Source organism: Entelurus aequoreus, linkage group LG10 (assembly GCF_033978785.1).
Source record: "Entelurus aequoreus isolate RoL-2023_Sb linkage group LG10, RoL_Eaeq_v1.1, whole genome shotgun sequence".
In the NCBI taxonomy this organism is placed as follows: domain Eukaryota; kingdom Metazoa; phylum Chordata; class Actinopteri; order Syngnathiformes; family Syngnathidae; genus Entelurus; species Entelurus aequoreus.
This window is the reverse complement of record NC_084740.1, coordinates 49,347,602-49,372,371: the sequence shown is the minus strand read 5'-3', so window position 1 is coordinate 49,372,371 and position 24,770 is coordinate 49,347,602. Positions and strand designations below refer to the sequence as shown.

The following is a 24,770-nucleotide window of genomic DNA, read 5'->3' as shown; positions in this document are numbered from 1 at the left end:
TACTCCGTTAGGTGCAGTTAAAATACAAACCCCGTTTCCATATGAGTTGGGAAATTGTGTTAGATGTAAATATAAATGGAATACAATGATTTGCAAATCATTTTCAACCCATATCCAGTTGAATGCACTACAAAGACAAGATATTTGATGTTCAAACTCATAAACTTTATTTTTTTTTGCAAATAATCATTAACTTAGAATTTTATGGCTGCAACACGTGCCAAAGTAGTTGGGAAAGGGCATGTTCACCACTGTGTTACATGGCCTTTCCTTTTAACAACACTCAGTAAACGTTTGGGAACTGAGGAGACACATTTTTGAAGCTTCTCAGGTGGAATTATTTCCCATTCTTGCTTGATGTACAGCTTAAGTTGTTCAACAGTCCGGGGGTCTCCGTTGTGGTATTTTAGCCTTCATAATGCGCCACACATTTTCAATGGGAGACAGGTCTGGACTACAGGCAGGCCAGTCTAGTACCCGCACTCTTTTACTATGAAGCCACGTTGATGTAACACGTGGCTTGGCATTGTCTTGCTGAAATAAGCAGGGGCGTCCATGGTAACGTTGCTTGGATGGCAACATATGTTGCTCCAAAACCTGTATGTACCTTTTAGCATTAATGGTGCCTTCACAGATGTGTAAGTTACCCATGTCTTGGGCACTAATACACCCCCATACCACAGATGCTGGCTTTTCAACTTTGCGCCCATAACAATCCGGATGGTTCTTTTCCTCTTTGGTCCGCAGGACACGACGTCCACAGTTTCCAAAAACAATTTGAAATGTGGACTCGTCAGACCACAGAACACTTTTCCACTTTGTATCAGTCCATCTTAGATGAGCTCAGGCCCAGCGAAGCCGACTGCGTTTCTGGGTGTTGTTGATAAACGGTTTTCGCCTTGCATAGGAGAGTTTTAACTTGCACTTACAGATGTAGCGACCAACTGTAGTTACTGACAGTAGGTTTCTGAAGTGTTCCTGAGCCCATGTGGTGATATCCTTTACACACGGATGTCGCTTGTTGATGCAGTACAGCCTGAGGGATCGAAGGTCACGGGCTTAGCTGCTTACGTGCAGTGATTTCTCCAGATTCTCTGAACCCTTTGATGATATTACGGACCGTAGATGGTGAAATCCCTAAATTCCTTGCAATAGCTGGTTGAGAAAGGTTTTTCTTAAACTGTTCAACAATTTGCTCACGCATTTGTTGACAAAGTGGTGACCCTCGCCCCATCCTTGTTTGTGAACGACTGAGCATTTCATGGAATCTACTTTTATACCCAATCATGGCACCCACCTGTTCCCAATTTGCCTGTTCACCTGTGGGATGTTCCAAATAAGTGTTTGATGAGCATTCCTCAACTTTATCAGTATTTATTGCCACCTTTCCCAACTTCTTTGTCACGTGTTGGGTTGAGACCATCGCTGGAAACTTGGAGCTTCAGCTGAAGAACAGAACGGCCGACTTTGACTGTTTTTCGCTGGCTTTGGATGAGAGCTGCGATGTACGTGACACCGCCCAGCTGCTCATCTTCTTACGTGGGATAACTGCAGACTTTCAAATCACGGAGGAGCTGGCAGCCATGCAGTCAATTTAAGAGACAACCACAGGTAATGACTTGTTTGCATAGGTAAATGCGTGTTTGGACATGTTGGGACTGAAATGGGACAAGCTGGCAGGTGTGACAACAGATGGTTGTCCAAATCTGACGGGGAAAAAAGTTGGACTTTTAAAGAGGATGCAGGATAAAGTGACAGAAATTGACATTTTTGCATTGTATTATATAACAGGAAGTGTTGTGTGAGACAGTGTTAAAAATAAAACCATCAAAAGCAATCTGCTTTTGTATAAAGTTAAGTTAGGTTAAATGCAATTATTATTATTATTTATCTTACGGTATATCAAAAATAATTTCAGCAAAATGTTATTGAAATATTGTCGTGTGGCCCTCCAGCAGTGCTCGGGTTGCTCATGCGGCCCCTGGTAAAAAAAATAATTGCCCACCCTGTTATCTCTGCAAAGATGCACAAGTGCGGCAGCCCTTTGCCTCGTTTTACTTTTCTTTTTCCCCCTATCCGAGACTGTGACTTGTAACACTGCCATTTTGTAATGTGTGTACTGTGTAGAATGAAATTACCATAGTATGTTTATTAAGCAGCAGGTGGAGGGATGGTGGAGCAGCTGACCGGCGAGCAGCAGCAGGAGGAGGAGGAGGAGGTGCCGGCAGAAAGGCAGGCAAGAGGACAAGCGGGTGTTCTGCTGCTTTCTGACCGACATTCAGTCGACTTGAGCGGACAGAGACGAGAGAGGGTGCCCCCCCTCAGCTACCAGCCACCTTTTTGGGGAGAGGGCGAGCAAGCAGGCGGCTTAGCTCACACATTCGCTGGAGGGAAACGGCAGTTTTTAAATGTCTTCCTGCACTTAAAATCAAACTAGTGTTAATTAATTTCGACATTTAAAAATGTCCATATTACCCTTCACGCCTCCGATCGTGAAGAGGCTGCTCGGTTGGAAGAAGGGCGAGCAGAACGGCCAGGAGGAGAAATGGTGCGAAAAGGCTGTGAAAAGTCTGGTGAAGAAGTTGAAGAAGACGGGACAATTGGAGGAGTTGGAAAAGGCCATCACGACACAGAATGTCAACACGGAATGTTTAACGATACCGAGGTAAGGAGCCTGAGCGCTGGCTAAAGCTAAGCTAAGCTAAGCTAAGCTAGCAAGCTAACCTGCTGTTGACAGCGAGCGCCTGCATAGTAGTTAGCTGTTAGCTTTAGCATTGCTAACATCACAACATGACAATTCTACAATGTGTTGTATGTTCTTGTGTTAAAAAACCCTTAAAAAAATAGCGAAACCTGCTTATAGCGTGCGTTGTGAGTCCTTTCGAAAATATGCCTTAACCTACTTTTCACATCTTTGCTTGATTCGGTCGTGATTATTCAACTTACCACAGCTTGATTGATTGATTGATTGATTGACATGGATAAGTGTTCAAATGTCTTAATTTTTTAATTTAAAATATTTATTTATTTTTTATTTATTGAACAACGCACATGCATTTATGATTCACACACAAGTCAAGGCACTTTCAACATCAAGGAATGAAAACAAAAGCAAATACAGAGAGTAATAATACTAAGAAATACATTTTTTTTTAAAAAGATAAAAAGGGCTACCTAAATCACTTTAAATATTTTTAACAAATATATAAATTTAAGGGCTTTTGTACTCTTGATCATTCTCCAAGATTTGATTGATAATTGTAACCCATCCATCCATCTTCTTTCGCTTATCCAAGGTCGGGTCGCGGGGGCAGCAGCCTAAGCAGGGAAGCCCAGACTTCCCTCTCCCCAGCCACTTCGTCCAGCTCTTCCCGGGGGATCCCGAGGCGTTCCCAGGCCAGCCGGGAGACATAGTCTTCCCACCGGGGGGACGGCGTGGCGAAGTTGGGAGAGTGGCCGTGCCAGCAATCTGAGGGTTACTGGTTCAATCCCCACCTTCTACCATCCTAGTCACGTCCGTTGTGTCCTTGGGCAAGACACTTCACCCTTGCTCCTGATGGGTCCTGGTTAGCGCCTTGCATGGCAGCTCCCGCCATCAGTGTGTGAATGGGTGAATGTGGAAATACTGTCAAAGCGCTTTGGGCTCCTTAAAAAGGGGTAGAAAAGCGCTATACAAGTACAAACATTTACCATTTACCGTGTCCTGGGTCTTCCCCGTGGCCTCCTACCGGTCGGACGTGCCCTAAACAACTCCCTAGGGAGGCGTTCGGATGGCATCCTGACCAGATGCCCGAACCACCTCATCTGGCTCCTCTCCATGTGGAGGAGCAGCGGCTTTACTTTGAGCTCCCCCCGGATGACAGAGCTTCTCACCCTATCTCTAAGGGAGAGCCCTGCCACCCGGCGGAGGAAACTCATTTCGGCCGCTTGTACCCGTGATCTTGTCCTTTCGGTCATAACCCAAAGCTCATGACCATAGGTGAGGATGGGAACGTAGATCGATCTGTAAATTGAGAGCTTTGCCTTCCGGCTCAGCTCCTTCTTCACCACAATGGATCGATACAGCGTCCGCATTACTGAAATCTTATGATACATTAAACATATGTTTCTTAGTTCAATCAAAGAACAATTTTGTCATTAAATAAGATAGTGAACTGTTATGATCTGTTGCCTGGATCATAGTTTGAAGTTTATTTAGGTTTTGATTCACGTGTGGTTTAAGTTCTCTTTCAGCACCCATGTTTTGGGTTTCTCGGTTGTCATGGGTACTGGTTAGTGTTCGGGATGCTCACCTGTTCCTGGGCACTAATCAGAGAGCTATTTAGTCCCGCCTTTTCGCCTCACTCAGTCTGGTGCTTTTGTTTGCTCCCATGCAAATGTTACGTTTATTCCTTGTGTTTCTTGCGCTAAGTTCCACCTTAGTTTTTCCTGTGTAGCTATCCTGTTAGCTTCCAGTGCTGTATGCACGCTTGTTTTGTTTATTCCGGCCTGATTTATGAGAATAAATCATACTCTTACCTGCATGCCGTTTCCTGTCGTTCCGTCTGCGCCCTGGAAGAACAATCTGCGCATAACCATGCGACCCACCCGTTACAGTAAACATCCTAATCAATTTCTATTTTAGTAATAAGTAAACAAAGAAGTTACAAAGTTTTCTATTAGTCTGCTGACATTTGCAGTAACATATTGTCATTTATCATTCTATTATTTTGTCAAAATTATGAGGGACAAGCGGTAGAAAATGTATTATTAATCTGCTTGTTCATTTACTGTTAATATCTGCTTAAGTATATTTAATATCCCATTGGGGTTGTGAGTTTTTCTTTGCCCCTATGTGGACTCTGTACCGCGGATGTCGTTGTGGCTTGTGCAGCCCTTTGAGACACTTGTGATTTAGGGCTATACAAATAAACATTGATTGATTGAAGGAATTAAAACAAAAGCATATACAGAGAGTAATAATACTAAGAAATATATATATTTTTTAAAAGACAAAGGGCTACCTAAATCACTTTAAATGTTTTTAACAAATATATCAATTTAAGGGCTTTTGTACTCTTAATCATTCTCCAAGATTTGATTGATAATTGTAACCCATTAAGCCAATTAGAAAATGTAGGCCTTACTTTCATAAATCAACATTTATGTAGATTTTTTTTTTTGCCTGGAGCATAATAATGTTGACACGTTCAAATGTATACTTTTTTGTGATTTGTGATGCGCACTAGATGAGCGTCACACTTTGCAACCTAAAAATCCAAAACGTGAGTGAGTAGAAAACATTTAAAGGCCTACTGAAATGAAATGTTCCTATTTAAACGGGGATAGCAGATCCATTCTATGTGTCATACTTGATAATTTCGCAATATTGCCATATTTTTGCGGAAAGGATTTAGTAGAGAACATCAAAGATAAAGTTCGCAACTTTTGGTCGCTGATAAAAAAGCCTTGCCTGTACCGGAAGTAGTGTGACGTCACAGGTTGAAAGGCTCCTCACATTTGCACATTGTTTACACCAGCAGCGAGAGCGATTCGGACCGAGAAAGCGACGATTACCCCATTAATTTGAGCGAGGATGAAAGATTTGTGGATGAGGAAAGTGAAAGTGAAGGATTAGAGTGCAGTGCAGGACGTATCTTTTTTCGCTCTGACCGTAACTTAGGTACAAGGGCTCATTGGATTCCACACTTTCTCCTTTTTCTATTGTGGATCACGGAATGGTATTTTAAACCACCTCGGATACTATATCCTCTTGAAAATGAGAGTCGAGAACGCAAAATGGACATTCACAGTGACTTTTATCTTCACGACAATACATCGGCGAAGCACTTTAGCTACGTAGCTAACGTGATAGCATCGTGCTTAACTGCATATATAAACAGAAGAAATAAGCCCCTGACTGTAAGGATAGACAGAAGATCAACAATACTATTATTACTATTAAACCCTGGACCTGTAACCACACGGTTAATGCTGTCCAGCCTGGCGAAGCCTAGCAATGCTGTTGCTAACGACGCCATTGAAGCTAACTTAGCTACGGGACCTCGACAGAGCTATGCTAAAAACATTAGCTCTCCACCTACGCCAGCCCTCATCTGCTCATCAACACCCGTGCTCACCTGCGTTCCAGCGATCGACAGCGCGACGAATGACTTCACTCGATCATCGATGCGGTCGGCGGCTAGCATCGGATAGCGCGTCTGCTATCCAACTCAAAGTCCTCCTGGTTGTGTTGCTGTAGCCTGCCGCTAATACACCGATCCCACCTACAGCTTTCTTCTTTGCAGTCTCCATTGTTCATTAAACAAATTGCAAAAGATTCACCAACACAGATGTCCAGAATACTGTGGAATTTTTCGATGAAAACAGAGCTGTTTGTATTGGGACACAATGGTGTCCCAATACTTCCGTTCACTCCGTGACGTCACGCACAAACATCATCATACCGAGACGTTTTCAACTGGATATTTCCCGGGAAATTTAAAATTGCACTTTATAAGTTAACCCGGCCGTAATGGCACGTGTTGCAATGTTAAGATTTCATCTTTGATATATAAACTATCAGACTGCGTGGTCGGTAGTAGTGGGTTTCAGTAGGCCTTTAAGCATTGTTTTCTATATTAATGTATTGCAATGTATATGTAGCAGACATGTTGGAGGTGTGACTCGGAGGATGTTGAGACTGGACTTTGGGAATGATGGAATGACAGTGACGTCACATGTGTTCACTACAGTATAATGCTGGTGCTAAAAGACTGATGGCAATGTCACCTGGATCAATAAAATCACTATCTGACTGACTTTTTTTTATTTCTGCATATGGGATGATGGCCTATGAACTTTGTAGTCCCCCTCTTGTGACGTCATCATAATAGTTGCCCAGTTTTTTGGGTGGGAATGCGCTTTAAGCTCCAGGGGGGCATGGGCCACTGTTTAGATTGTGGTTTAATTTCAATGGTTGAGAGGCTGCAGGTTTACAAAGTAGCAGCTGTCTGCTCAATGCATGAGGGAATAATTTGTTCTATTCTGCTTCCAACTTGCACTTTCCTCCTCTAGTGTGGTGGGAAAGGGCTTGTCAGAATTTAGCCTAAGGCTCTGTCAAAAATCCCAGAGAGGGATCGCTTTTCTATCTTGTGCAGTAGTTGTTGTGTGTTTAACAGAGGTGAGATGATTTGGTATAAAGACAAGAGTTATATCAAGTGCAATGTTGGTGTTCAAATATCACCCAGTATTTGGGTGCCTTTTGATTTCTTATTACAAATAAGAAAGGCTGTTGCCTAGTATGTCAGTGGCATGTATAAACACCAAGGTGGATACTGTGTGGGGTTACTGCTTTAAAATTAAAATGGCATCCCCAAAATAAACCCCAGAATCTGATTACCGTATTTTCCTGACCATAGGGCACACCGGATTATAAGGCACACTGCAGATGAATGGTCTATTTTCACATTTGTTTTCATATATAAGGCGCACCGGATTATACGGCGCATTAAAGGAGTCATATTTGTATAGATTTTTTCTGAATGTAAAACACTTCCTTGTGGTCTACATAACATGTAATGGTGGTTCTTTGGTCAAAATGTTGCATAGATTATGTTTTACACATCTTCAAGCCGCTTTCTGACAGTCGCTTCCGGATGTGCCGTTTTGAGGGCGGTCTTATTTACGTGGCTCACCTTTTGTTGTAGCGGTGTAGCGTGCAAGGACGGGGGTGGAAGAAGTGTCAAAAGATGGAGCTAACTGTTTTAATGACATTCAGACTTTACTTCAATCAATAACGGAGCATTTCCTCCTCATCCGGAAACACAAGAAATGTGTCCCGTGAAAAACCGTCCGACCGGAACTCTAATAACTAAAGTTCCTTGGGTGAATAATGTAAACTCACTACACCGGTATGTTTTAGCGCTTTCATGGCGAGTTTACTGACATATGTAAGTAAGAACTTTACACTACTTTATATTAGAAATGGCAACAGTGGAGGATGAATTGCACATAACAAGATAGAGGAAAAAAAGAAGCTTATTGACTACGGCGTCGGCGCGGACGTGCACAATTTTTCAGGACTTATACAGATCCCAAATACAGATCAGCAGGTACCAGAAGGTAAGAAAAGTTGCTTTTGCATAATATTGCGAAACAAAACGGCAGACAATATGTCTCACCTTCTACACACACCATAATAATACTGGTATATTGAAGCACAGTACAATCCATCAAGTGGTGCGGCTTCATAGCTTACCAAAGTAGTACTAAAACATTTTGATAGATTTTTGAGCGCCGTGTGTAATGTAGATTTTCAATGGAACATTTAAAATGTTGGTGGTGTTTACTTGAGTCATATTGCCATCATAGTGCAGCCTACACTTATCTCATATGTTTGACTGCCATCTACTGATCACACTTATCATTACACCATGAAATAAATAAAATAGCTTCGAGGTGGGTAAGCTCAAACAAGCTTATTCCTTACATTAGGCGCACCGAGTTTTGAGAAAGAAAAAAAAGATTTTAAGTGCACCTTATAGTCCGGAAAATACGGTAGTTTCTTCCAAATCTTGTTGGTTACTTGTTGGAGACAACGTGCACCTCGTTCTCAAACTTTTTTCACCATGTACCACCTCAGAAAAAACTTGGCTCTCTAAGTACCACCATAATGACCAACATTTAAAATACAGTAGAGTAGTAGGTCTAAATATACATTAAAATCAAGGCAGAAGCTTTATTTAACAAGGATATTTATTATTTTTGGCCACTTTAACATTACGCACAGTTTAAACCAGGGGTGCCCATTACGTCGATTACGAGCTATCGGTCGATCGCAAAGGGTGTGTCAGTCAATTGCCAGGCATTAAAAAAATAAGACCTAAAAATTAGTGATCATCAATCTTCACTAAGACGTCACTTTCGTCACTTGATTGACATTCACGGCACCCGAGGATCTTGTGAGATGACGCTGGCCAATATTAGGTCAATATTAAGAACAAATGACCGAGAGGAAGGCGAGAAACACTTTTTATTTCAACAGACTCTCGTGCCGTACCTGCCGTCAAAACTCTAAAGACCGACTGCACAGTTCCTATCTTCTCAATAAAAGCGCTGCTTCATCCTGCCTGCGTTAACAAAATAAGAGTCTCAGAAAGCTGGTGTTCACTAGCCAGCAAGCTACGAAGTTTGCCGTCAATGTATTTCTTGTAAAGTGTATAAAAACGAGTATGGAAGCTGGACAAATAAGATGCCAAAAACCAACCATTTTCATGTGGTATTGGACTGAAAGGAGGACTTTTTTTCTCCTCCATTTGAAAACGTGGATGTTGTCAGCACTACTGTCTGATTCCAATCAATGCAAGTCATCAGAATCAGGTAATACACCAACTTATATTCTTGTCTTCAAGAAAGAGAGGAATCTATATGTGTTAAACATGCTAAGCACCTTTAACTTGTTAACAAAAATGTATCTTTCATTGACTTGGTCAATTTAAAAATATCTCGCCTGCAGAAAAAGTGTGTGCACCCCTGGTTTAAACAGTAACACTGTGTTTTAATATAGTAAATTAAAACACTGTAGTTATAAATGAGTTACATTACATTACAATATTCAATTATGTGATTATTTGGCTTACCACTACAACAGTTTGAAAATCACTGCCTTAGGATATAATGGAAATAGCAATAATCTATTGTATACCATCATAAAAGCTGTACAGTGAAACCTCATTTCACAAACTTAATTGGTTCTTCAACAGGGTTCGCAAATGGAAAAGTTTGTAAGCAACGTTCTCTGTAAGAAACAATGTAAACATAAATAGTGGGTTCCGGCTTCGACAAAAGCCCTTATTTTAGTAAAAGTTGTACACTTTGAACACAAAAATAGGTGCTATACAGTATTGTGTATTAAACAAACATAATAAGTCAGTTAATCTTCTTAACTTGCAGCAAAAGAAAGAGGGGGAGGCAGTGTTGACAACGCTGTGGATACTTCTTGAACCTTTCAAACCACACATCGCTTGTCCATCTATTTGGACTCATACTGAGATAGCAAAACAAGAAAATTGCTGTAAAAAGGCTAAAAAGCACACAAAGTAGCCTTTAGCACAGTAGCTTACAACAGCACTGATGTGCTGACTGAATGAACACCGGGGAGCGATCAGCCCGCCCAATGGCTCTGCTGCTGGGCACAAAATGGCTACACTGCCAGACACACAATGGTTGGATGAAATGTTCATACCCTGAGTGAGTAAGTGCTTGAGTAAGTGACAGGAAAACAAATATGATTTGTTTGAAAAAACCCGATAGTACTAATCTATTCGACGCTGGAAATTTGGTTTTATGCCTGGGTATATTATTTACTATGCACTGATGCAACCGTAGAAATGGATTGTTTAAAAGGACACTGCATACATGCAGGGAAGACTATGAGCTGTAAATTTGATAATAGTACTTCAGGGTTTCCCACACATTCATTTATTTGTGGCGGCCCGCCACGAAAGAATTACGTCCGCCACAAATTAAAATAAATAAATAAAATAAAATAAAAAATTATTTAAAAAAAAAATACTAATAATTTATTTATTTATTTTTGTCCTCTCCAGCTTCTCAGGCAAATCATATAGTTGATGTAGATGCCCATATCGGCTGTTCAGATTTACTTTACAAAAGAGAAGTGTAGGATACTTCTCTTGTTGCCTTATTTGTATTTGACTTTATTAAATGTATCTATATTAGAAACACAACATGTGTATATAACAAAGGGTGCAAAGTCTGCAGGCAGTAGGAAACACATGGTTAAGTGTAGGGAGTAAAACTGATGGCAGTCTAAAGTTCAAGATTTTAGGAGCTCTTTGTTCAGTGGATCAGATGTTTGATGAAGCTCTGTGTCTATCTACCACCACTACTGTTTTCTGTTTATTTGTTACTGACTGTGGCAGGACACCTCTGGTATGGTTGTAGTAGTAGGCTAAAGTAAAATTATTTAGTATGCACTAATTAAAGGGGCAGAGCTTTGAGACATTTTAGCTTTTATATTTTATAAGATATATTTTTTGTAAGAACCACAATTAATAAATATATTTCAGTGAATAACTTATTGTTCAAATCTGTATATAAATATGTACATAAAGTGTTGAAATTATATTGTAAAATGGATGGATGGATGGACGTTTAAAACAAAACTGTTATTATTAGTAGTAAGTATACATTTTTTGAGCCTTTTTAGAGAAAATCAAATCATTGTAGTAAATTATGCAAATTACTCGATGATGTCATGGTGACCACGCCCCCACCGCCTCAGGTATCTTGGCAGTTTATGGGAAACACTGTACTTATTACCCATCCACCTAATTCATTTTGTGTTCAACATCATTTCAAAAACCACATGGTTCTTGTTGTAATATAGACCCCTCATCTCTTCAATCATGGAGGCTGATAATTCATTAATTGTTGGTATCATTCAGGTCACTAGACGGTCGACTCCAGGTCTCGCACAGAAAAGGTCTCCCTCATGTCATCTACTGCCGCTTATGGCGCTGGCCCGACCTGCAGTCCCACCACGAGCTGAGGGCCGTCGACCACTGTGAATACGCCTTCCATACAAAGAAAGATGAAGTGTGCGTGAACCCTTATCACTACCAGAGAGTGGAGACGCCAAGTGAGTGCCACTCCCTTTGATGTAGGGTTGGACAATTAATCCCATTTTTGTCTCAATTTCGATTTTGACTTCTCACGATCATGAAAATATAATAGAAAAAACTATTAATGGGCCGCGCAAGGTGCATGAAAATTCCTGCGCTTGTAACGGTGAAACGGATGATTGATTGATTGATTGATTGAGACTTTTATTAGTAGGTTGCACAGTGAAGTACATATTCCGTACAATTGACCACTATAAATGGTAACACCCGAATAAGCCCATGAGTGTTGGGTTAATTACTGAAAACCAGTAACTAGTTACAGTTACTAGTTACTTTATTTCAAAAGTAACTCAGTTACTAACTCAGTTACTTACACCAAAAAGTAATGAGTTACTGTGAAAAGTAACTATTTAGTTACTTCTATTTTGTTTTTATCTTTATTTTTTTTAAAGCCCCCTTTAATGCCCTTTTAGCCTTCATTTCAGTACTGTTATTGCACTGGAGAATAATACAATCTGTTGATCAACTTGACATGCATTTGCATCACTGAACTCTGCTAAGCAATGTGGTCCACATACAACACACAAAGACAAATATTTGTTTCAAAGGGCCAATTTGTTTCTGCAGATTTGAATTGCTGTTTTGGGTAGTAGATACGATCGTTGATCCAAGACACAACTTACATTGAACTAATATGTTCTTTTCTTTGTGCTCGACAAAGGAAAAGTAGTGAGACTATCTCCATGTTAAGAAACTCGACTTTGGCTCCGCCATGATGTCTTGTTAGTAAACACAGACACACACACCCCACACACACACGCGCCTCCTTTCCTGTGCCTCTTCTGCAGCTCTCCAGTAAAACACACTCAGATCTTCAGTTTCTAGCCGATACTACATAAAAAATAACGTAAAATAACGCAGTAACGCATCATGTAGTAACGGTAACTGAGTTACTGAATATAAAAAATGACACGTTAGACTACTAGCTGCCACCGAAAATAACGGCGTTACAGTAACGCATTACTTTGTAACGCGTTAGTCCCAACACTGCATACATGTGAGTGAAATGCTGTCATTGTGAGGAGAAGGAACATTTGTTTGGGAAAATACAGTCCTGAACTAAACAATGTCAAGACGTCCACTTGAAACAGAGATTAAACTACAAAGCTAACGCTAGCAAGAACAATCCATACACCCACAGCACATCTTATCTGGTTGTGTTGTTGTGAACGACATCATTGATGTAACATTAATGTACAAACAGGACAGCAGTCGCAACTTGAGGCTCTTTTCTTTTCTTTTTTTAACAGCCTCAAGTCATGTCCTTATTTGTCGAGCTCAGAACAACAGATCATGTCCCCCTTATACAATAACAGTGCTGTACACCACATCCGGTCTGACTGTGCTAGCAAATTAAAGGTTTCAAAAAAGTACCTTACACAATAGAGATCGCCTGATGTGTTTTTTTCAGGTCCGATACCGATTATCTGTAGTGAATGAGGCCGATAACCGATATTTGGAGCCGATACTTATTTACAGTAAAAGTGACATATTGGTGACAAAATTTCGAATAATGCTATTAAAAATTCCAACACTTAACTTTCTTTAAATGACTGAAGCATGTTTATCCAAAAACAAAAAGTGTCAAGAGTTCCTTGGCACAGTAGCATCTCTAATAAAGTGAAATAAAAATTTGAATAAATAAATAGCTCCCTGAAGTTTTGTATCCCTGCCACACAGACAGGCTGAAATATGTGTCTCTAATAACGCCAACTGTGATCAATGAAATGATTCCAAATTCAAAAGTGTTGATTTTGACAGAGCGTTAGCAGGCTGATCATCTAGCAATAGTACACTTTATTACAAAATGGAAAAAAAAATTAAGACATTGTCATGCAGCAACATAAAGTACAAAATGTAATGGACAGGTCAAAAAGCATTATTTAGGTAGTTATATCATAGGTTACATTATTAACATCTTGATCAATGGTTAATCGTAACAATCCACATTTTGTATTATTATACTCACACGCATGCTTACACATACAAACACACACGTATATATAGCGGCATATACTAATTATTTCAGGATCTCGCACGAAAAACTGCTTTGCTGTTCTTTAGCACACACAAAAACATGCTTCTAGTCTAACAGACTTTTTCATATCCATATTTTGATTGACAGACACGTCACAAAGTGCCACCAACTAGCAGCTGCCGCTTATGTTTATGAAGTTTTTTACGGTATTCTGCTCATTGCAACATTAGTAGTATTTGTGACATGTAGATAGGACTGGGATGTTTATTACAATTTTGGGAGAGTTAATAAATAAATGATAAATGGGTTATACTTGTATAGCGCTTTTCTACCTTCAAGGGACTCAAAGCGCTTTGACAGTATTTCCACATTCACCCATTCACACACACATTCACACACTGATGGCGGGAGCTGCCATGCAAGGCGCTAACCAGCAGCCATTGTATGTGTTCACATACCTTTGACATCGCACAGCCACCTGAGTTAATCTACACACTTTTCTCTCCGCCGTGTGTATGAGAATAAGCCTGCAAAAGACCTCGGTTTCTGATAGGCTTTGCCTCTTACAATTGCGTGGTTTGCATAACTAATCAAGTGACACAGGGTCAGCGCGGCTGCATCTGAGCCAAAATAACCAGTTTTAAAATGTGCCTGTCAGATTTTAAAAAAAAAAGGCATTTGTTCAATGATTGTTACTTTTAAAATTATAGTAATCATGGTTGAGGTAACTATTACTATTCAGTATGAATAATTTTAAAAAAGGCTGATACCGATGTACATCAAAATGCCAAATATTGGCGCCAATAATTAGCATGGCCGATAATTGGTCAATCTCTATTACACAAGCATAATGCACTTGAAGCACTTATTGATACATTTACAAAAGTATTATGCTTTTCACTTAAATGCTGGTCAAAATTGTCCAAAGATGTATTGCACCAATAAATTTAAGGATTTTTCAAATTTGTTATTTTATATTTTATATCAAATTAAGCGTGAATATTATTTTTGCCATAATTGTCCAGCCCTATTTTGACATGATCCAAATACCTACACAGTGGTCTCTGATGAAAATACATGTGTGTCTCCAGTTTTGCCCCCTGTCCTAGTTCCAAGACATACAGATATCCCTGCTGAGTTCCCACCGCTGGATGACTATAGTCCTTCCATCCCTGAGAACACCAACTTCCCTGCTGGTATTGAACCACAGAGTAACTACACACCCGGTGAGAGAAAGTGTTCATCGGTAACACAGGAATGAAAGCATTGCATGTAACAAAGGGTCTTCATATTTAGCATGGGTATGATGTGTGGATGAACAAGTGACATTTCATCACTATCTGATATGTGTTGTAACATAAACTTGTGGCTGGATTTTAATAACATTTGCTACATTGTTATGGTATGACCAAGTAGTATTTTTTGTAACTGAATTCCACATGGATAATGGGTTGTTTGAATAATAAAAAAAGTGTAATGACAAATACTGCAATATTGTGACATATCAAGACGGCTCAAGTCCGTATAGGCAAGGATTTGTTCGGAGACAATTACCGTATTTTTCGGACTATAAGTCACAGTTTTTTTCATAGTTTGGCCGGGGGTGCGACTTATACTCAGGAGTAGGGATGTACCGATCCAGGTATTTGCACTTCCGATCCGATACCGATATTGTTTTTGCACTTCCGATCCGATACCGATACTGACCGATACCGATACTGGCCTATCCGAGCGTGTATTAAAGTTTGAAGTTATTTAGCCTACTTAGTTGTCAGAATCATGTTGAAAAGGGTTTTAGTACTCTTGATAACAACTAGCCAGCTGAATTAGGGGAGTTTGAATAATACACAATGGTTTGTAACAAGAAACTGACCTGTTTATTCAAGGATAAACACAAAATAGACAAAATTATACATGACAAACAGAAATGGCATCATTGAACTAGGGCTGGGCGATATGGCCTTTTTTTAATATTGCGATATTTTAAGGCCATATTGCGATACACAATATATATCTCGATATTTTGCCTTAGCCTTGAATGAACACTTGATGCGTATAATCACAGCAGTATGATGATTTTATGTGTTTTGATTGATTGATTGAGACTTTTATTAGTAGGTTGCACAGTGAAGTACATATTCCGTACAATTCACCACTAAATGGTAACACCCGAATAAGTTTTTCAACTTGTTTAAGTCGGGGTCCACTTAAATTGATTCATGATACAGATATATACTATCAGATATATACTATCATCATAATACAGTCATCACACAAGATAATCACATTGAATTATTTACATTATTTATAATCCGGGGTGTGGAGGGGGGCGCCGGATGTAAGTGTCAAAAAGACAGCCAAAAGAGTTTGATATGAGAATAAATCTAAAGTTAAAATATAGGGTAGAAATGCACCCATTTGCAGGAAATGTAGTCTTGATTTTCAACATTTTCTTTCAAGGCTTGCATGTCTACATTAAAACATTATTCTTCTTACTGCATTAATATATGCTACTTTTAAACTTTCATGCAGAGAAGGAAATCACAACTAAAAAAATCACACATTTTTTCATACGGTGTTGATGTGGAAATGTTTGCCTCGGCATTTTGATGGTGTGGGCGTGTGGCACCGAATGGAGGTAAGCGTCTCGACAGACGTCACAATATTTGAACAATGATGACGAAAACTGTTTTCTCTGTCGTGTCCGTGTGTCGAAAATTGTTATGCGCTTATTTTTTTAGTTGATTTTGTGCGTGGCATATAATTGCTATGTGCAGAGGACGCTTGAGCAGTGCGCAATTGCACCTTAGAGGGAACGTTGCTCGCACGGCTGCGCTAGCATCACAGCTAACGTTAGCCATGCTGCTACCTCTCTGCTCGGGGAGGGCGTATACGTATGTGACGTATGACGTGACAGTATGTGACGTGTGTAAGAAGGTGCGCTTGCTGTCTGTGAGAGGGAGACACAGAAAAGAGTGAGAAGAGCCTGTCGTGTAATGCCAGCAGCTAAAACCAACTGCGTGAGAATCCACAGACCTGTGGATGTGTTGAAGGTGTGCTGGAAAATGCGGAACGGAAATTAGGGAGCAGCAGAAAAGTGGAATGTATTATTTAAATCGGTGCGTTGGAAAACACGGACCGGAGTTTTTTTTTAAAACTGGATCTGGATCGGCATTTTCCCATGCCTTGCCGATACGCATTTTTTGGCAAATATCGGCGGCCGATCCGATCCAAATATCGGATCGGGACATCCCTACTCAGGAGCGACTTATGTGTGAAATTATTAACACATTACCGTAAAATATCAAATAATATTATTTAGCTCATTCACGTAAGAGACTAGACGTATAAGATTTCATGGGATTTAGCGATTAGGAGTGACAGATTGTTTGGTAAACGTATAGCATGTTCTATATGTTATAGTTATTTGAATGACTCTTACCATAATATGTTACGTTAACATACCAGGCACGTTCTCAGTTGGTTATTTATGCCTCATATAACGTACACTTATTCAGCCTGTTGTTCACTATTCTTTATTTATTTTAAATTACCTTTCAAATGTCTATTCTTGGTGTTGGCTTTTATCAAATAAATTTCCCCAAGAAATGCGACTTATACTCCAGTGCGGCTTTTATATGTTTTTTTCCTTCTTTATTATGCATTTTCGGCCGGTGCGATTTATACTCCGAAAAATACGGTACACCACAATCACGGTCGGGATGGGCGATATGGCCTAAAGTCTTTATTACAATATATATTGCAGCCTTTTGCGATTACGGGATGTGATTAGGAATGTGTACCAAGTGCCGGTATTTTTTGGTACCGGTTCCTATTTGGGTCAGTCCTTGAGGACTGTGAAGATTCTGGACTAACGATACAGCTATCGGTATTTTTTTGTTCCAGCTGACCGACGTAATTATGACACACTGTCACATTCAGTTCAGCTGCCGCTGCTACACATTCGCATCAGCTTTGAATAAAACCTAAAGGGAAGCAACATCACACAAAAATTTGAAATACAATATTTCCTCCTCAAAGTCACGCACGCTGTGCCAGCTTGAAGTGAACACGAGGAGTCACGATCGGTCACGATCGCGTTTTATGAACCGTCCATTAATCCACAGGCCAATATTAATCCACTCCAAAATGTGAAAAATTGAGGTAATATAATAATCCATGAAGTTGTTTTGAAGCAAGATAGTATCCACTGTGACTGACAAGTCTCTGGTTGCCGTCTGACGTCACTTCTTTGCGCCGCGTTTGCGTGTCAATAAAACACATTTTGCTTAAATGTGTTTCAGTTCTGGCTCTTCACTGCAAACTGGACGATCGAGCATTCCATTTACTCACTAAGTCTATTTTATTTATATAATACACACTACACACACACATACATCAGTAGCTGTTAACACTCAATATGGCTTCCAGTCCATCACTCAAATACGTTTGTGTGCAACATAAACCTAAATGACATTTCTTATTGTTACACAATGCACACACACAGCATGCTAATTGATGGTATTGATGTATATGATATACTGTATCTGAAATATCATGTAAAAGGTATGTGCTTAGCACAAGCATGCCATACATAAATATTATTTCCAGCTGAGTGTAATTGTAACGAATAGAAACAGTGTGCATCTTTACAAGAAGATGACATAACTGCATTTAACCTTGCACGGCACACATAGTTGACGTCTTTAAGAATTAAAAACGGGTGTTGATAAAATACTTTCCTGCTCATCATGTTGGAGGTGTTATGGTTTAATTTGTACTAATATAAACGCTAATTAAAATGCATTGTTTACATCTTTATTTCCCCAAATTACATATAGTACCAATGAGAGTACCGATAAATACCATTATTCATAAGAAATATTGATAAGGTTATCGTACCGGTAAAATCTTTACGATATACAGCCCTAATCACAATATATTTTTTGCCATATGCTGTAGATGATCATTGTGAATAATTTCAAAATTATTGAATTATAAAAAAATGTACCACAATTATAAAAACACAGGATGGCAGTGTAACACTATCAATCAATATTTACATCATTTTTTATTCCCTTTTGTTATTTACAAAATGTATAATAAAGTCCATTTATCTATCAAATTTCTATACTGCTTATCCTCATTAGGGTCGCCGGGTAGCTAGAGTTTGGCCCAGCTACTTCGGGCGAGGGGCGCAGTCCACCCTAGACTGGTCGCCAGCCAATCCCAGGGCTTATAATAAAGTCAATAGTGCAAAATAATTTTTTTTTAAAAAGCAAAAAACTACTTTTGGCTCTCATTTCCTGAGTTTTTAAACCATAACAAAAACAATCAATGTAATGTAAAATATCAATGTAATCACTGTAGTATCAACCATTTACTGATTCTATACATAGTATCGTTATTGTCAATATTTTTATCGATCCGCTCACTCTTGTTTACTTTTAGCTTAGTAGTTATTCATGCTTTTTTGTATCCTCCTGCGGTGTGTAGTGTGTTTAGCTATTTCTTGCCCTCTAGTGATGATGTACATTTATTTTTCACCATGGAGGCGAGGATCGTGATATAGATGTTGCACTGTGGAGGGGCGTTAGCCGCTAACGAGAACGCTACATTGCGTTGAGAACGCGTTCGTTCGCTTGTCGCCTTCAAATTTGCGGGACATAACTACAATATCACGGTCAAGGTTTATTTATTTACATAGCACAATTTAGAAACAGCTACTACTGCCTAGAAGTGCAGTACATATTAAAAATAAAAAGGTAAATAAAAATTACAATAAGTACAGAACATTCTGTATAAAAACACAGTTTCTAAAAACTAATTACAAAAATTGTAAAAACAACATAAGCACTATGGATAAAATAAAATAAGGAATCTCCATAAAAATGGTTAAACAGTATAAATAAAAACTTTAAAATGTCCATAAATATGTCCAGCTCAGCTCGTGTTAAATGCCAGCGCAAAAAAGTGTGTTTTTAAAGAAGATTTAAAAGTCTCGAGAGTTTCCGAAGTAGAGCGTTCCAGAGTTTAGGGCCTGCTTCTGCAAAAACTCTCTCTCCTCTGGTCTTCAGTCTCATGCATGCATGATCACAATATGATGATAGAAATAAAAGCTCTACTGTATCGTCGGCCTAATGTATTTTGTATATTGTTTATATTGCACAACCCTAATTTACAGGCACATAAATATCTTAAACCAGACAAAAGTAACTTTTAGTTATGTTAGAAATGCTCATATAGGTTCTACTCTAGTTTAATTTTGTGTTAAATATTTAGGTATGGCTAAATTTATTTCTGAGGCTTAATTTTTTTTTTTTTTTATTCAGCAATTTTTGTGAGGTTTTTTTCTTTCTTTTTTCCCCCCCAGAAACACCCCCACCCGGATACCTGAGTGAGGATGGCGAGACAGGCAATACCCAGCTCAACCACAGCATGGATACAGGTGAGACCATGTGCACAAAAGTTCAACCCAAACCCTTCTAACTATAAAATAAATATACATTAAATCAGTATAGCTAAGGAGGACCTGCTGTTACCTTTCTATTTCAGGTTCACCCAGCCTGTCACCCAATCCTGTGTCGCCCACAAATAATAATCTTGGTAAGATACAATTTCACTGTAACATTTAGCATCAGTTAGGGGTGTAACGGTACACAAAAATGTCGGTTCGGTACGTACCTCGGTTTAGAGGTCACGGTTCGGTTCATTTTCGGTACATTAAGACAACAACAAAATATAAATTTTTTGGGTTATTTATTTACCAAATTTGTAAACAATGGCTTTATCCTTTTAACATTGGGAACATTATAATAATTCTGCCCACGTTAATCAACATTAAACTGCCTCAAGTTGTTGCTCAGATTAAATAAAATGACAAAACTTTTCTTCTACATATACAAAGTGCAACATTAAACAGTTTCAAGTCAACTCATCACGCTTAATTTATTACAGCATTTGGGAAGCCTGTAGTTGATTTTTATTATGTAAATGTTATATTTTTATCAACATGTGATAGCAGGGACCCTGCCATTCAAAACTAGGCTGCTCCATAACTAATGATTAATGTAAATATAGCTGAAAAAATAGTACAATAGCAATAGGAGAGACTATTCATCCGTGAACACCATGGAGTTCATGTAGGCTTAATGATGCAGTTACATTATTATATCAACTATCAGAGACAGAAACTCTTCATTTAACATAATGTCTTTTTTTGCTGCTTCAACACAGCTCAATCAACACAGAAAAAGGTAAAGTGAAATAACAGACAGACAGGGCTTTGCTGTCCGTAGCACACACACACACACACACACCGCAAAATGAGCTAACGTTACGCTAAAAGCAAATTAGCCTTCACCTAAAGCCAGGACTGCGAGCGAGCTGAAGTTGCCGTTTATGTTTCTAGAACGTCAACGGGCTCATAGTGGTGTTACTAGTAGTTGACTGGGAGGTGTTTATTATAATTTGGGGAGAGTCGATGCCTGATGATTACCTGCTAAACGCTAAGCACTGACTACATGCGCTCTGAATACGCACTGCTGATTGGCTGTTACCGCTCTGAATACGCACTGCTGATTGGCTGTTACTGCTCTGTACAGAGCGGTTGTGTGGGTGGGACAATGCTGGGTGCTGTGTAGAGTTCTGACAGAGACAGGCAGAAGGAAGCAGAACAGCTTGTTAAGATTTTGGCTTAGCTTAATATGTTCGTGTGGAAACTTGTTCGGTACACCACCAAACCGAACCCCCCGTACCGAAACGGTTCAATACAAATACATGTACTGTTACACTCCTAGCATCAGTATCATTATTGGGTATGCCAGCACAATCTTAACAGAATCCAATACATTGCATGCATAATAATAATGCACACTTTTGTTTGACGTTGTCGCTCCAATATGTTTATTATTGTGGTTGTGGTTTGATTCAGTAAGGGGTTTGGATTATTTGGGCTACTGTTAGCGTTATTGTTTTGCAGTATGTGCAGTATGTCCTCACAAGTGTCTTCAGTTTCAATAGGTACTGTGCTTCAATTAATTGCCAAGAACATTGTCCACTAAAATATAGCCAGTTTGCCCAATTTGTTGGAAAGTGATAGCAACAATAAAATACAACAAACCACGAACCCGATTTTTCCAACTGTGGAAACAACTGAACTTCAAAATTTTCAATACCTGTGATTTTTTCTAACAGAGGTTGAGGGTGCATTTGTTTACACATTTAAGATTATTAAAAGGTATTGACCTTTCAATTACAATGGTAAAACATACTAATGAGAAATAAAAGTTTATTGCGTTTTGAAGGGTTACTTGCATTATTAGTGATCCATATCATGATTACATTAGTGCTTAATTTAGTCTCAAAATAATGTTGACAATATTGTTCATGTGCAATAATCTGGCATGTGAAATGTGAGCGAAAAAACGGGAATCTGCCTTTTTCAAAAATTAATTTTCATCACAAAAAAATCACTTTTCCATTTTTTAAAATTAAATATCTAAAAAAAACAACTATCTAAACAAAATTTGTTGAATGATCTCATCAGCCGCAGTTACTCGCTGTTCCTCTTGCCTAAATGCTGCACTGAGTTGCAGGACAGGGAGACAATCAGGAGCACCAAAACAAGCTCACAAGTGAGCATAGTTAGCAACATCTAGCTGGCTTACTTGTTACTTGTTATCACCTACTGTTAATCATATTTGGATGATTACAATCTGAACACTGTAGTTCCAAACCAGTTGTAGTTGTATAGTATTTATTTAGTAGCCAGGGAGAAGGTATATTTTTGACAAGACTGATTGTAAATAGAGGTCACAGCACTGGAAGTATATTACCTGAGGGGGTGTGGTTACAGGTCAGGGAAATGTTTTCTGACTTCTTTTCATGCATACTATAGAATTTTACATTACATTTTCAATGGTAATAATTTTAGTAAATTATCTACAAAAAAACTAAATTCTGGCGCACATTACATGGGACATGTAAGTGTCAAAAAGACACAAAAGAGGTGGGTCGATGAGAATAAATCTAATGGTAAAAATATAGTGTAGAACTGCACCCATATGCAGGAAATGTAGTCTTGATTTTTAAAATTTTTTTTCGAGGTTTGCGTGGCAGAACTTAGTGCTTTTTTTTTTTTCTCAAAGGGTGCTTACATACCTGAATATTGTCCATCCATCCATTTTCTACCGCTTGTCCCTTTCGGCGTCGTGGGGGATGCTGGAGCCTATCTCAGCTGCATTCGGATGGAAGGCGGGGTACACCCTGGACAAGACGCCACCTCATCACAGGGCCAACACAGATAGACAGAAAACATTCACACTCACATTCACACACTAGGGCCAATTTAGTGTTGCCAATCAACCTATCCCCAGGTGCATGTCTTTGGAGGTGGGAGGGGCCTATCCCCAGGTGCATGTCTTTGGAGGTGGGAGGAAGCCGGAGTACCCAGGAGAACGTGCAAACATGTGTAGCAATATCCATCCATCCATCCATCAATTTTCTACCGCTTGTCCTTTTTCGGGGTTGCGGGGGGTGCTGGAGCCTATCTCAGCTGCATTCGGGCGGAAGGCGGGGTACACCCTGGACAAGTCGCCGCCTCATCGCAGGTCCAACACAGATAGACAACATTCACACTCACATTCACACACTAGGGCCAATTTATTGTTGCCAATCAACTAGAGATGTCCGATAATATTGGGCTGCCGATATTATCGGCCGATAAATGCTTTAAAATGTAATATCGGAAGTTATCGGTATCGTTTTCAAAATTATCGGTATCTGTTTCAAAAAGTAAAATGTATGACTTTTTAAAGCGCCGCCGTGTACACGGACGTAGGGAGAAGTACAGAGCGCCAATAAACCTTAAAGGCACTTCCTTGCGTGCCGGCCCAGTCACATAATATCTACTGGCTTTTCACACACACATACATACTTGGTCAACAGCCATACAGGTCACACTGAGGGTGGTCGTATAAACAACTTTAACACTGTTACAAATATGCGCCACACTGTGAACCCACACCAAACAAGAATGACAATCATATTTCGGGAGAACATCCGCACTGTAACACAACATAAACACAACAGAACAAATACCCAGAACCCCTTGCAGCACTAACTCTTCCGGGACGCTACAATATACACCCCCGCTAGCCCCTCCCCCGACCTCAACCCTGCCCCCAACCCCCCCCCCCCCCAACCCCGCCCACCTCAACTTCCTCATGCTCTCTCAGGGAGAGCATGTCCCAAATTCCAAGCTGCTGTTTTGAGGCATGTTAAAAAAAATAATGCACTTTGTGACTTCAATAATAAATATGGCAGTGCCATGTTGGCATTTTTGTCCATAACTTGAGTTGATTTATTTTGGAAAACCTTGTTACATTGTTTAATGCATCCAGCGGGGCATCACAACAAAATTAGGCATAATGTGTTAATTCCACGACTGTATATATCGGTATCGCTTGATATCGGAATCGGTAATTAAAAGTTGGACAATATCGGATATCTGCAAAAAAGCCATTATCGGACATCTCTACAATCAACCTATCCCCAGGTGCATGTCTTTGGAGGTGGGAGGAAGCCGGAGTACCCGGCGGGAACCCACGCAGTTACAGGGAGAACATGCAAACATGTGTAGCAATATATCCTCCAGAAATTAGCCAAGCATGAGCGGAGGACTGGACCATAGCAGCAGGTTGATGTGCAACTTGCCAGTGAATGTCGTGTCCCCATGTAGCACATCAAGCAGGTGGCCTACGGGATACTGTCAAATAAACACCTCTGTGAAATTTCCCACATGGTGCGGTACAGTTAATTAAATAAACGCCCCAATTAGAAGAAATACAGTATTTGAGTGTTTCATCCCATCATTAAGGAAATATGATGATCATGGAAATAGTGTTGTTTTCACTATTATTTTTGCTCATGCAAAAAGCTTGCTGAGGTGATGCTTATGTAAGCCATCTTCTCAGAGTACAATACAACAGACAGTGTCTGTGAGGCTTAGCCTTAAGCCAGTAGCAGAGTAACTTTGTGTGCGTGTGATGCGGGGAAATCAGGTACAGGCATTTCAAATGTAATAATGTGAATATTCTGTTGCT

The 24,770-nt window shown here is 39.6% G+C and overlaps 1 protein-coding gene and 1 long non-coding RNA gene across 2 annotated transcripts in view; one reads left to right on the top strand and one right to left on the bottom strand.

Moving 5' to 3' along the window:
- Window positions 1-1,316: 1,316 nt before the first annotated feature.
- LOC133658737 (uncharacterized) lies at window positions 1,317-2,870 on the bottom strand. Its single transcript, XR_009827521.1, has 3 exons — window positions 2,476-2,870; window positions 2,139-2,384; window positions 1,317-1,706 (listed from the first exon to the last, which is right to left on the bottom strand). It is a non-coding gene; the product is annotated as an uncharacterized LOC133658737 (long non-coding RNA).
- Window positions 2,142-24,770, top strand: part of smad3b (SMAD family member 3b) — a 38,141-nt gene continuing 15,512 nt past the window's right edge. Inside the window, exons 1-5 of the mRNA XM_062061089.1 lie at window positions 2,142-2,665; window positions 11,451-11,644; window positions 14,757-14,891; window positions 20,039-20,113; window positions 20,221-20,271. Coding sequence (XP_061917073.1) covers window positions 2,463-2,665; window positions 11,451-11,644; window positions 14,757-14,891; window positions 20,039-20,113; window positions 20,221-20,271 — 658 coding nt within the window. The 5' untranslated portion in view covers window positions 2,142-2,462. The remainder of the gene's footprint in view (window positions 2,666-11,450; window positions 11,645-14,756; window positions 14,892-20,038; window positions 20,114-20,220; window positions 20,272-24,770) is intronic.